Source organism: Streptopelia decaocto, assembly GCF_964273445.1.
Source record: "Streptopelia decaocto genome assembly, chromosome: 1".
NCBI lineage: Eukaryota > Metazoa > Chordata > Aves > Columbiformes > Columbidae > Streptopelia > Streptopelia decaocto.
The window spans coordinates 136,752,817-136,767,041 of record NC_138663.1 but is presented as its reverse complement, the minus strand read 5'-3'; the positions used below and the strand labels follow the sequence as shown (position 1 = coordinate 136,767,041).

Below are 14,225 nucleotides of genomic sequence, written 5' to 3'. Positions count from 1 at the left end.
AGATCAAACAAAAAGAACAAGACGTCATTCAGTCTCAGCAGCTGCTTCATAAGATGGTAGCTAGGAGGGCTGAGAACAAAACTGAAAGCCAAATTGCAAAAGTCAAAAAACAAACAATCATTTCAGTATATTCAAAGGACAAGTCCAGAACTGCTGAACAGTGGGAGAATGACATTTCTCAAGTGGCTGTGCTGCTAGCAAAGACATGCAAGCTCTTGCTAAGTCAGGTGTTTCTTGAAGTTAGCAATGCTTTCCTTAAGCAAGGGCACAGGCTAACCTGGGAGCTGCAGCAGGGATTGGTTAAACCAAACTCCCTAAGACACTAAAAGTACACACCACGAGACAAACCAGCTTGATCTCTGCTCAGGGGAACTTGTGCCACTTCAATCCACTCAAATTTTGGAAGGAAAAGGACAGGAATAAGTGACTGATTTTCAGTCATTTCAGAGCGTACCTGCTAAACTGTTCTCTGGGCAGGACACCAGTTCAGTGCCAGCCCCATCCCCTGTTTGCCTGGGATGGGAGATCCCTTCTCCCATGTCTCCCTCGGTTGGGTTTCACGCCACATCCTGAACTGCTACCCCACCATTCAGTGCCCAGACTCAGAGGCCTGGGAGCCTCTCTCACCCTGCCCTTGCTCTGTCCCTGATTACGAGGGATTACCCCCAGGTTTCATACCAGCTCTAGGGTGATTTAATCTATTCCTTAATATCTGAAAGAGAGACAGGGAGCTGGCAAAGTGATTTGGGCTGGCTGAGACAAAAGAAGATTGAGAGAGACTTCCAAGGGATCTGACAAAGCTCAGCAAGTGGGCAGCAAGCATAATGCAAGATGAAATTCCACGTTACCAAACAGTAATAAGAACTTGAGAGAATAATCTGAACTACTCATATACCATAGGGCTCTAATTCAAATGTAATCACTTGAGGAAAGTATCTTTGTATCACTGTGAACGGCTCAATGAAAACATCTGTTCAGCATAAAACGATGGTCAAAAAAGCAAGCAAGCTGTTAGGATGTCTAAAGGCGGAAGCTGAAAAGGATGCTGGAAGTATTAAAATACCACTATGAACACCCACAGAGCATCCTTAGCTGGAATTGCTGCGGTTACTTCTGGATGGCACACTTGAAAATACAGAAGGCATAGAAAGGTTTCATCATTCACTTGTCCATGACACTGGTCAAGCACAGCTAAAATTGGTATAGTTTAATCTGGAGAAGAGCTAGATAGAAAGAAATTATCAAACAGGTATGAAGACGTGAACCAGGTGCTTCTATGTATATTTTTTAACAGAAAAACAAAAGGTTATTGAGTACAACCGAAGAGCAAGAAATGTGACCAGACATAAGGCAACTACTGTGATTTTCCTTTCCTTTTCTGTATTTACTTTTTCTGCTTATTCTAAATACAGACTATAATTAACCACCAGGAATGATTAGCCCACGTTATCATAAAGTCAAGAGCTCAGCAGAAATCACAGAGGCCCATGAATTTGTAAGGATACTGGGAACATCCACAGATACATCAGGTAGAATGAAGAAAAAAGAAAAAAAATCAAGAAGAAAAGAAAAAACATAGCAGCACTACACCCTCATGCTTCCATGCATTAGCCAACTTCTAATTAACAGGGATTAGGAAGTAATCTCCCCAGTGGGCATGCAGAGAGGGCAAACCAACCCACTTGCTCCTGATAAATGCTGCTTATATGCCAGGCAGGGGAAGAGCTGAGCCCTCCAGCCCAGCTGCAGCCCACGCTGTTTGGGAGGCTGAGGTCTGGGCCCCAGGTGGGACTCCACACCCACCCTCTCTGATAACTGAAGAGGCTGCAAGAGGGGGCTGGGATACCTCAGCCCAACCTCACTCCCAGCAAGGGGGGAAGTTTTGAGCCTGTTGCTTTGCAGGGCAGCCCTCCCTGAGGATAGGATTTGGGATGGACATTTTATTTGTTCTGCATTGGCAGGAGCAATACATAAGACCTAGTTGATTTTATTGCATGGACACCCCCTGAAATTAAAAGAAAATTGGCCTGAGTACTGACCTCCTCCTAGGGCAACATGTAGCACTGGCATGGGACCAGACTCGTCTTTGCTAAATGTTTGGTACCAATTGTTCACTGTGGGGTTTCAGCACCCCCCGTTGAAACATCCAGCGATGGCCGCATCACCACAGACCAGCAGTCTGACCTGACCTAGCACTGCTTTGACAGGCATCTGCAGAAATGCACCACGCATCATAAACAGTGTATCATGTCCCCCCAAAAATGACATTCCTGGCTTTGCCATTTTTGGTAAAACCAAAGCCCAGGTGTAACCAAGTAGAGTTCACAATCTAGCTCACGTTCTCGTAGCTATGTTGACTTGTGAGAATGCAAGAAAAAAAAAATGCTCAAGTGTTTATCCTTAAGTAAGAGATCTGATTAACCTAATGTCAAAATAGCACTTGAAATTAACTTCATGCAGATATGCAAATGCACAAGTACTGCTGTGCTGCCAGGAGGAGAGATGTGCCTCTGCACATGCAGAAGTAATAGGAGTCTGAACTTGATCTGCTAGTCCTGTCCTGACTTTTCCAGCAACTGCTCCAGAAGGGTAAACAAAGATTAACAAGTGGGCTGTATTTCTTAAAAAGAAACTTGTCTTATTTCATACGCCATATTGTGTTTCTTTTGGTGCAAAGTGTTCTACAGCATGAACAATGAAAATACACAAGCAATGCCTCGTGCATGTACATGGCGTTTGCATAAATGTGTCAAAGTGGTAAATATAGTGCACAGAGATGGCACATAGATGTCACCAATTGCAGCAAGTTGGTTTTTATCAGTTGTTTTTAAACAACATAGAAATAAAAACCAGCAACCACTGAGGCCCACTAAACCAAACCTTGTCAAAACTGGGATCTTCTGTAAAATCGTAACTGTGTTTTAGAAGAAAAATGGGGGGAAATTGTCAGAAATACAGAAAGATCCAACTTAAGCATCTTTAGGATGAAAAGTTTTTTACTTTTGGCATCAAAATATCTTTTTATTTAGGGTAGTTTTTTGTATTATAATAATACAGTTCCACAAAGGAACACAATATTGGTTGTCCTAAGATGGAATTTCTTTAAAAAATTTCCCTTCAAAGCCATCAAAGCATTCAACTACTATTTCCATTCAGAATGAAGTCAAATTCCTCAGTTCTGATGAAAGAGGCCATTTGTCTTTAGCCCAGCCCAAGCAATGAAAAAAAAAGGCAGAAGTCCAAATGGACACAAGTAACCTCTAAAACCAAAGAGTTTAAAATGTTTAAGGAAAACTAAACCCACAACAGTTCACTGTGCATACTTAATAGTAATGTGCTTTCTCCCCAATGCATAAGACATGAAACATTTGTGAGAAAAAAAGTGAGGTGGTATGTGACCAGGAGCCCTGTTATTGTGACTTCTCTAAAGGAGAGGCTGAGGAGATGTCTAGCCTGACAGCAAGCAAGTAATTCCATCCCTGTACGCTTCAGTTTCTATGCTATAAATCAAAGGGACTGCCCTCACAAAGTAAGTTTGGAGACTCTCAATTAATGTTCCTAAATGACTGTGCAAACACAAGGTGGTATTAACCAGGGAACTGTCTTTGTTACACTATTGTCTGTTAAACAACCAGGAGCTAAATTTCTCTCTGAACATTTACAAAAGGGAAGGCACCATTAATGCTCCACAAGGAGAAAACTACAAAGGACAGATTTTCAGTGCATGCACTTCTCCTTGAAATAAACTGTGTTAAAAGCACTTTACTTAAAAAGCACAATGATAGTGGCATCCTGCTAAATATAGATGACTCACCACAATTTAGTAGTGAACATCCCTAAAGAGCACCATTACAGTATTGCTTAACCTGCTGCATAAATTTAAGCATTTTCCTGTGGTTACAGTTTGGAGCAAGACACTCAGGACTGCTATCAGCATCTGCTGACCTTCAGTGGGTCACGAAGCCTCTCTGAGCGTCACTTTCTCCATCTGTACTGTTGGTACAATAATAAAAGCTCATCTCCCAAATAGGGGCAGGAAAAACGTTTTCTGAGTTCCTTAGTGAGTTGTTTGTACCATACTTTGTATATCCATATCACTACTGAGCAGCTAAATATAGCTGTTCTCAAGGCACTTCAAGATCTTTTGGAGAAGGGAATCTTACAAAAGAAAATTGGGTTTTAGGCAAGATTGAAGAAACACAGATAAAGAATCAGTTTCCAAAATAAGGGAAGGATGCCCACTTCAGAGACACAAGCAGTTAATGCATCTGTGCCTACCACTGGGGACCAAGGTCAGGTCATGAGCAAAATGATTTATCTACATGTCACAAAACCACACAGCTTGACACAAATAGCAATCTGTTCCAAAACCAAATGCATAAGCATGGAAGAGCAAGGGACTGCCACAGTCCTCTCTTGCGAGGGCTGAGAACCTGGTACAAGGCTGGGAGGGCTAGCACAAGGGTGCTGCAAGGCCAAAACATTCAGTTTCATCTGTGATAACCTCAGACTGGCAGGAGGGTGAATTCAGGTGAGGACTATAAGACCAATCTGTGTTGGCTGGAAATTGCAGACCATTGCAGACCGATGCAACCAGCCGTTGCATGGATGCATTAATGCCAGGCACACACACACATCACACACCCTCACCCTGATCTTGCAAGATACAGCTGCAACAGCCTGTAACATGCCAACATCTCACCTGTTGCTATACTCTGTCACAGGATCCAAACACCATGCAGTTAAAGAGTTGGTTCTGCAGTTCAGCTGTACTTGATGTGCGATTTCTAACACATTTGACAATTTGCAGTATGCTATTTCTGCCTGGTAGCAGGACTGATTTGCAATCACAGGTTTGGTTTGAAAGCTCTAAACAGAATTCCCTCCTATCTTTCCCTAAAATTCTCTAGGGAGACTGAAAAAATATTATTTCTGCAGAAGTTATTACTCTCATAATGCTTCAGAGGGAAAACATAGATGTTGCCTCCTGTCCCAGGAGAATTAAACATGGGTATTATAGGTCCAAAGAAAGCACTCATCTAGCTCTGGTTAAAAAGAATTATTGCTGTCCTACAAATTGCAAAACAATGTAAGAAAATGGGACTATAATGTTTGACTGACATTTCACTACAAAATCTGCCTGTATTTTATACAGGTATAAACTGTGAGAATGACAAAATGACCTCCAGGATCCTTTTTTTTCCCCATCACTTTTCATTTTTTTGGCATCAAGTATTTCTTCTGATTATATATTATTGCAGTTTCTGATCCTTTAAAATCTTTCACCTTTCATTTAGGTATCACTTTGCACAGGACCCTGTCATTTTTCTTCTCTATCCTCTAAACCAACCTAAAGCCTGAAAAAGGAAAAAATCATTCTTCCTAAACAGACATAGCAACTCAGAGCAGAGTTACTATTACTGATCTTTTGAAAATGTTGGTTAGAAAAAACCCTCTGAATTTTATTTCAGCTTTCAGGAGTATGTCTGTTCCTTATGCCTTAATAGGATTTTATTTTTGAATTCAAGAACCACCAGAAATATGACCATACTGTGTAACACAGAAGTAACTCTGTACCACAGTTATTTTTGTCTACCACCATCTTCTAAAGACTTTTCCTAAGACCAAAAAAAACAAGAAGTTTGAGACACAGGTGGTTCATTCAGGTAATTTTTAAACTTTGAAGGAAAGTGTGAGAAAAAACTTTACGCTATTGCAGGTAAACATTTCATGGAAAGGTGTGTTTCTGTGCCTGGTTGACTCCATTGTCATTGTCCCCACATGCCCTCAACCAAAAAAAAAGAAAATTAAATATTGAGTCAGTCTTTTTGCCTAAAGACATAATTAAACACCCCTTTAATTTTAACCTTAAATGTGGTTACTGATGGTTTTGCAGGGATATCACATCAACAGAAATGCTTTGTCACTTATATGCCTCTAACTGCAGTAGGCACAGTAACTTTCTAGACAGTTACACCTTTGCAATGTCTGCAGACAAAAAAACATGGCATTGAGAACCTCAAAGTCATTGAACTCACTTTCCAAACAGGGAGAAGTACAAAAAGTAAACAAACAGCGTGACACTTGAAACAGCTGAAGTTATTTCTTTCAAATAAATGCTAAGAACTCATTTTTTTCCCCCATAATTCATCAGCAGGTGCAATTTCCAGTTAATGTATACAACTCAGACTCCCAAATGTTTCCTGAGGATGCAGCTCAGGGTGCTTTTGGGGCTAAGGCATTTGTGAAAAGTTCATCTTGTCTATCATAAGACTTGTTTCTCAGAGGGCAGGGAGGACTGGCCTCCTGCACCTGGCAGGGCGATCAGAGCCAGGCACAGCTACTCAAGCAGCAGACTCCATCCAGATCCAGACTGTGATGAAGTTTCATCCGGACCTTGCTGAGATGTCTCTGGTATTCTTGTGGGAGAGCCCATCACTTCTTACTGTCCTCCCGCTCTCTCAGGGATCACTTGCAGCAGGTTTCCCAGATGCAAAGGCCAGCAGTAGCACCCAGCTGGCTCAGCAGAGATGTGGACCTCTGCACATATGAGCAGACTCTAAGAAAATTACCTCATAGAGCTCAGTAAGACGCAACTGAACAGGCCTGCTCTAAAGTTTGGCATTACTTTAAAGAAGGCATCGTCACCTGATCAACAGATGGGTCTGAACATTTTGCACTTTGTAGTTTCTTCTGTTGCCCTTGTCACAGCATCTCCTGGTACTCTCCAGCAATGCAATAAGAGATGTGAGTAGCATCTGTCACATACAATTCCTTTCCTCTCCACACAGAGGACCGGAGCACACACCTTATTTCAGAAGGGTTTCTGGGGGTGGGAGGTGATGGAGTCATTTGTGTCTCTCCACATTCCCACGGACAGGCACTTAGAGCTGAAGGAACCTGCCACGCATCTGGGAGGAGGAGGCCTGAGGAGGACCCCCGGGGGACATAGAGGACTCTGGGCAGCCTGTCACCATCTCTGCAGAAACTTCCCTGCTGCCTCAGGGCCTGAAGGACGGACCAGAGTTTTCCACCCAGGTGAGCTTATCAATGGGCTAGGCCCAGACAACTAAGCATGACATGAAGCCCAGTTTAAAGCAAGTTTTACAGCACCGTAAGAAAATAAAATAATAAAAGAGAAGAAGGATGGTGCAGGGGAGGCAGCAAAAGGAGACGAGTGGAGCACAGCGCTCCTTCCCCACGCCTGTCTGCAAAACCGCTCACCCGCCGCCGCATTTCCAAGCATCACCGGCGGGACCGCAACCAAAACTTCCGCACCGGCTCGGCGGACGGGGCATCGCCTTGGGGTCGGCGCCGGGGATGGGGCGGGCGGGTTCCCCGCCCGCCCCATCCCCGGCGCCGACCCCAAGGCGATGCCCCGTCCGTGGGTACCGCGCCCCGCTCCACCCGCGCAGCACTCACCTCGCAGGGCCAGGAGAACGGCCAGGGCTACCGGTACCCACCTCCCGCCGCCGCCGGGGCGCCGCCGCGTCATGCCGGGCCGGGCGAGGGGTGCAGAGCGGGCCCACCGAGCCCTGCCTTTCCCCCGCAGCCGCAGGTGCCGCCGGTGTTGGTGCCGCCGCCGCCGTCCCGGGACCGCCCGCTGCCGGCGAGGCTCCGCCGTGCCCCAAGCCCCGGTAGCCCGGGGAGGGCGGCAGGCGCGGCGGCCGGCCCGAGAGCGCAGCCTGGCGGCCCCGAGCCGCCCCCGCAACCCGCCGGGCTGCGGTTGTCACCCCCCCTACACCCCTTCACCGCACGGTACCGCGCGTCCCGTCCCAGCATACAGTGGCACATCCCACCACCTTCCTTCTCTGCGCGGGCCACCCACAAATTGGGGGTTCCCCGCCCCGCTCCCTCCCTCCAACCCGGTGCCGCTGCATCTGTAGGGATGCTACACAGGCCAGGGTGAGGAGTCGTGGTCCGGCACAGGCTGCAGATTGCACCCCCACAGCTTCTCCGTGTCATCGCGGCAACGTGGGGGCTTCTTTTCTCCAGGACCTGACTACAGTTACATGGAAGCAGAGGGTGGTAGCACACAGAAAATTATTTGGGACAGGCTGCATAGGAGCAGGCACTGCTGCAGCACAGGGTATAAACATTGCCGGTTTGTTGTTCAAAGGTATGGGCCACCCTAACTATGCTATTCAAGAAAGTGAGAGACGTGTGTTCAGCATCCCCAAAAATGAGACCAAGATATCTCAGAAGGTAGTAAGGCAGTTCCTGGAGTTGGGGCCCCACAATACTACATAGCACAAAGAATCACCAAGAAGTTGTGTCATTTAGGGCCATGAGCTTAAGGAATTGCACTCCTTAAGGCTAAACAGAAAAACCAATCAATCAAAATCCAGCACACTAGACATCAAGTGTTCATGTAAATGGTGGGAATGGAGCAAAAGAGCCCTTTACAAATTGAAGGCGGTCATCCGGGGAAAGGATCAAAGCAGAGATCTCACACAAATCACCTCCTTCCACATGCCCAGCTCCCTGCCCCAGTCTGACCACATTCATTTTGCTTTGTGAAAATAAGCAGTTTGGTTAGGAAAAATCCTCTAACAATTCTGTAAAATGTACAATTGCTTCATTCCTCTACCCAAAGTTCCCTCCTCACTGAAGCATAGCCATGCAACCTTGGCATCCTGCAGGAAGCCAATATACTTTATCACAGAATCACAGAATCACAGAATCGACTGGGTTGGAAAAGACCTCAGAGATCATCGAGTCCAACCCTTGGGCCAACTCTAGTCCGTTTACTAGATCATGGCACTAAGTGCCATGTCCAATCTGAGTTTAAAAACCTCCAGGGACGACGAGTCCACCACCTCCCTGGGCAGGCCATTCCAATGCCTGACCACTCTCTCTGTAAAGAATTTCTTTCTAATATCCAGCCTAAATTTCCCCTGGCAGAGTTTAAGCCCATGCCCCCTCGTCCTATTGCTGACTGCCTGGGAGAAGAGACCAGTCCCCACCTGGCTATAACTTCCCTTCAGATAGTTATAGAGAGTGATGAGGTCACCTCTAAGCCTCCTCTTCTCTAGACTAAACAACCCCAGCTCCCTCAGCCTCTCCCCATAGGTCTTATGAAGCTTCTCCCTACCTTCTTCTCAGCCAGATGCCCTGTGAGCATCCCCAGGCCCAGCATCCATCAGGTTTCTGCCTCCTCAGTTGCCTCAAAAGCTGCATTGACCCTTTATGTGTCTGTACTCCACTAAAAAGAAGGGAGCAGCACCTGGGAGTGAGAAAGACAAGGAAAAGTGTCTGGGGTAGCAGAGCAGAAGCAACTGAGCAACACAAAAAAAGTTGTTGGTGCCTGTGGAAACAGTAAGTGGAAAACTGGCTACCATCTGACTAGTTCAGGTTAAGCTCTGTCTTGCCCAGCATCAAGCTTTGGCATCCTTCTAGCAAAGGACTAGGTAATAAAGTCACCCCAGCAGTTCGGGTTCATCGATTTTCTTGGCTCTTGGTAAAAAAAAAAAAAAAAAAAAAAAAGAAAAAAAAAAAGAAAAAAAAAAGAAAAAGAAAGCATAACCACACACAACACTAACACTAACTCTATTTATGAGAAGCAATGGCTGATCTGAACTTATCAGGCAGCAAAACTCCTGTGACTTCCACATGGGCTGAGATCTCATTCAGTGAGAGGTAGTACAATGGAGGGAAAGGCACCATGTGTGCATTCAGGGGGTGTAGCCCCAGTCTCTTTCCAGGCCTGCTGTGTGTCCTCAGGCATCAAACCTGATACTGTGGATGGTCTCATAGGTCTGGTGCTCTCACAGAGCACCCTTCACTGCAGCCCTGCCATGGGCAGGCAGGCTAAGAGATAGTTTTGCTCCATTAAGGAGCCATCTCTTGGCAAAAGTTCAAGCAGCTGAAGCATGCCACTTCAGAAGAGCACTGAAGGGAGAGTCATAGCCCAGCTGTTTCCCTCATTCTCCAGCAACATGGGAACAAAAGTTTCCTTGGGTTCCCTCAGACCACTCCTCTTCCCTTCAGCTGACCTGCTGTATTTTTCATCTGGACCAGGGGTGTCAAACTCCTTTTTCACTGGAGGCCACATCACATCAGCCTCGCAGTTGCCTTCAAAGGGACTAATGTAATTTTAGGACTGTATGTCGAATTACATTCGGCCTTTTGAAGGCAACCATGAGGCTAATGTGGCCCCTGGCAAAAATGCGTTTGACACCTCTGACCTAGGCCAAAGGGTAGAGAAACATGATGTTCTTATTGATCAGCAGCAGCTCCAGGAGACCCTCATCCTTGTGGGTATCTGTAGTAACCACCATGAGGAATAGAATGGGTATGTCCATGCTCCTAACTATAATACAACAAAAGCCCATGAATGTTTCTTGCCAAACATAACCTCCTTCACCAAAGTCAAGGGCAGACAGTAGACACCACATTGGGCACAGTGGCCTCCCACTACCCTTACTCCTTCATATAACTTTCTGGGATTAAAAGATACAAAGAAGAATCAAGTAAAAACAAGAAAAATTACATATTCTCCCAAGGACTGCCGCACTGCTTTCCTGATCTGCCAAGACTTGGAAGCTCTCTTGACCTAATGGAAATAAGTGTGTTTTTTAGGATAAGGACACACTGCATTTGGCAAATGCCATCTCAGCTCGCCTTGGACTGTTCCTTGCATCCTACTGTGCATCAGCTGGCAGGTAAACAGCAAAGATCAGTTTGCCCTGTACAGTGGCTGAATTAATGGGCTTCCTAAAGAGTGCAGCGAGCATAACGTGGATCAAGAGCCTGGTGGTCAGAGAAAGTATTTCTGCCCAGAACGGACCCAGATGACTCCTTTCTGACCCAAGCTGGTAGGGGCAGGGAGCATTTTAATCACCCTTAGGATCTAGTCACCACAGTGGATACTATGTCATATCTGTATAACACAGTGACACAGCAAGAGGCTTTAGCTGCTTCTTGCAGCAATTGCAAGAACAATGTGTGGCCCCGCTCCAGAAGGATGGAGCAGCCACTGGGAATAATAATCTTCAGATGTACCAGTCAGTCCTCTCACCCTGGCTCCCTCTCCACCTTACCACCACTTCCAAAAATAGCTTGCAGATTGTACAGAAAGGACGTGGCCGAGGAGATATTGTTCCTGAAACTCTGAATTTCTACTTGAGTTGCCCTTGAGCCTTCTGCAAAATATTAGACTTTTGCCAACCATTTTATTCAGTGAGTGCAACACACTCCAGCTGGTTGGATGCTAGAGCTATGAGCAGACATATATTTGCTGTTCCAGCAGTCTGTTTTCCCACCAGTGAGTGTCTATACCTCTTCCTAGGCACTGATGGAATAGCATGTCATGGACAGAGGAGATACGTTTGCAATATCCCAAGCATCAGATGCTGGCAGGTGACCACTGCAGGACTCAGTTGTGTTGCATTGCACACAAGAACAGACATGGGATCCTTAAACTGAATGGCCAAGATATTTGCCAGGCCTTTACACGCTAGGCTGGGTAAGGACAGAAAGAGAAAAATCAAACCACTCCCACCTGCTTTTTCTTTTGAAAGAATTATGATAAGTAATGCAATTTTCATGTCTCAGGGAAAAACATCTTTCTGAATCAAATTTGAAAAGGTGGCTTTTTTCCAGGGTGCATTTTTTTTTCCTTTTCCTTAACATGGCTCTAAAAAAAAAACAAAACAGTGGGGATGCAGTTGGGTTCAAGAGCTCCAATAAATGCCAAGTCTTACATCACCTTTGCTGTCTCCCAGCTTGTTACTGGGTTATCTATTGTCAGATAGGAATTTATTGAAGGTGACATTGCTTACAAATTGATCAAAATCAGCTTCAGTGAAGTGTCCTTCCAAAATATAAAGAGATGGATAAAATTTACTCAGTTGATCATTAATAACTTCAGTCTGTGGAACTGGTTATCTCTTTTTGACGGAGGAAATAGGATGAAAACAGTTCAATCTGCAAACCCCATCTCAGAAGAATTATGACAGACCTTTGGAGATACACCCAATTAACTATCTCCATACCTTTTCAATAAAAAAAAAAAATAAAACAAAACCTTAGATTTATTTTGCTGAACATCTGTGTATACAAAACAGATGTCACTAACCAGAAGAAGAAACAGCAATACTCCTCTAAACTCATCTATCCTAGATTTCTTTTTTTCTCCTGGCCACAGGAATGGTTATGTGGGAATTCTGCCCCAAGTACGAAGGTTTGTGGTTTCAAAAGCCTGCGTACTGGAATTAGCAGAAGCCTCAGGTCTGGGAGAGGTGGGTATTTACTAGTTTGCTCTCATCTGCCTGCTCTGTTTAGAGTCAGGTGCAGTCCAACACAGGCACCATGACTCCAATTCATTGCCAATGTAGGCTTTTGGGCAAGCACCCTGTTAAGGAATAGACTGCCTTAGCTTATTGAGAAACCTAGGGAAAATTCCCTAACATGCACCCACGCACCAGTCAGACAACCTCATCCCTGCCACAGCAATGACCCGTGCTTGCGTGTCAGCCACACAGGGAGACCTCAGGAATATCTGAGCAAAACCAGCCTTGAAACAACAGGCAAATTTCTGCACTCCTTCAATGCCAGATGGTAGGAGCGGATGTGTCCATGGAAACCCGGGTGGATTAGGCGTATTTTCAAACTTCTCTGGGCTGAAGTAGGCCACAGTGCTGTTTCTTTCTCCAAGGCCACTTTGACCCATACCTCGAGCTGCCTCTTTCTGCCTGTCCCCGCTTCATGGGAAAGAAGCCGTGCAACCAAGCTGCACAGACGCCCAGATGCTGGGCTGTGACACTGCTTCCTCTAGACCTTTCCACCCTAGCGGACACGCTAGTTTGTCTGGTTTCTTCATCACAGACACCTGCAACATAACAGCTTTGCTTAGTGTAATGCAAGGTGCTTTTTTCCTCAGTAGCATGGGGAATAAATGCATTTCTGTGCCCCCAGTTCCTGACTGTCTGGGAGCGTCTCAGTGTGCTCTGAGCTAATCCACAATCTCGCCAAGCCTTTCTATCTTTTTTAAGTCTTCTGAGTTTTCCCTGACAGCTCCCACAGTAAAAATAAACCTCCTCAGCTACAAAACCTCTACTCTCTCCCTTCCTCCTGCCCAAAGACCCCCTGTGTTTCAGTGTACATATAAAAAATCAAAGCTTTTTATCAAACATTTTGAAATCCTTCATCTCTTTCGCACTCCACTCCCACAAACTCAGTCCACACAGAAATGTTTTGAACAAATTTCCCCCCACAAGGTTTCAACTAAATTTTTTCTTTGGATATGCTGTTCTTGCTGTGGTTAACAACTGTCCATTGTACCCTGTCAGATGCATGCTGCCACCCCTGTTAGCAAACTGTGGATACTGCATCCACATAAAAGCATTTCATAATACTGTCATTTACATAATAACTTTCTATATTGTACATCGACAGATTTCTCCAAATCATTACAGTAGGTGAATTAAATCTTCCACTAAACACCAGCAAATGGTGGTAATGACAAGTCTTCTAAGTAGCACACCCCATAAAGCTCAGAAAACGGAAATCAATCACTCTTCCATTTTTTCCAGAACTGCTGAAAGAATATATTACACACAGCTGTGACAGAAAATAAATAGATGACAAAACTGAGTAGAAATACACTAAAGTTAGGACTCATGTGGACATACTACCGCAGTTGTGATACAAAATGAGTCTTCAAGAATCTTGTTTAGTAGCAGTGTTGCTGTGGCTATGATCGTCTAAAGATATGTGAGGTGCAATAACTTCTACAGAGAAGCAATAACTTTCACTAGACCAGCTGATGCAAAATATCAACACACTTTTGGGCACATTGACCTGGAGAAGGGCTTCCATGCCTGAAAACTCATCTGTTTTTTCCTTATAACATCTGCTGGTCTAATAAGAGATATTGCAGCTTTCTGTATTTCTTAACTGGTTTATGTTCTTTGGCAACTAGAAGCTATACATAATGTTTTTCAGACACTGACTTGCTTTTTCCTATGAGGAATAAAAACAAATAAAGAGGAAAACAAGAAGCTAAAATGCTTGTGCCAGTGGACATACAGCCACTTTTCTTAATCTTGGTATCACTAATGGTGCCCGTATCAGTAACTTCCTGGATTAAAGGTTGTTTTGCAAGTTATCTAGAAAGGCCAAAGATATCCCAGGTAATGAGGAAAACCCCAGGGATACACAGGGCAGTCTGGAGAGCACAGGGCAGAGACTTCCACATTCAGCAAACACCAACTCTGCCAAGC

General features: G+C 44.9%; 1 protein-coding gene across 1 annotated transcript in view; it reads right to left on the bottom strand.

The window, feature by feature from the left end:
• Positions 1-7,495, bottom strand: part of IGSF11 (immunoglobulin superfamily member 11) — a gene marked incomplete at both ends in the record, with an annotated part of 107,723 nt that extends 100,228 nt beyond the window's left edge. Inside the window, one exon of the mRNA XM_082070795.1 lies at positions 7,423-7,495. Within this exon, the coding sequence (XP_081926921.1) occupies positions 7,423-7,495 (73 nt within the window). The remainder of the gene's footprint in view (positions 1-7,422) is intronic.
• Positions 7,496-14,225: the final 6,730 nt, after the last annotated feature.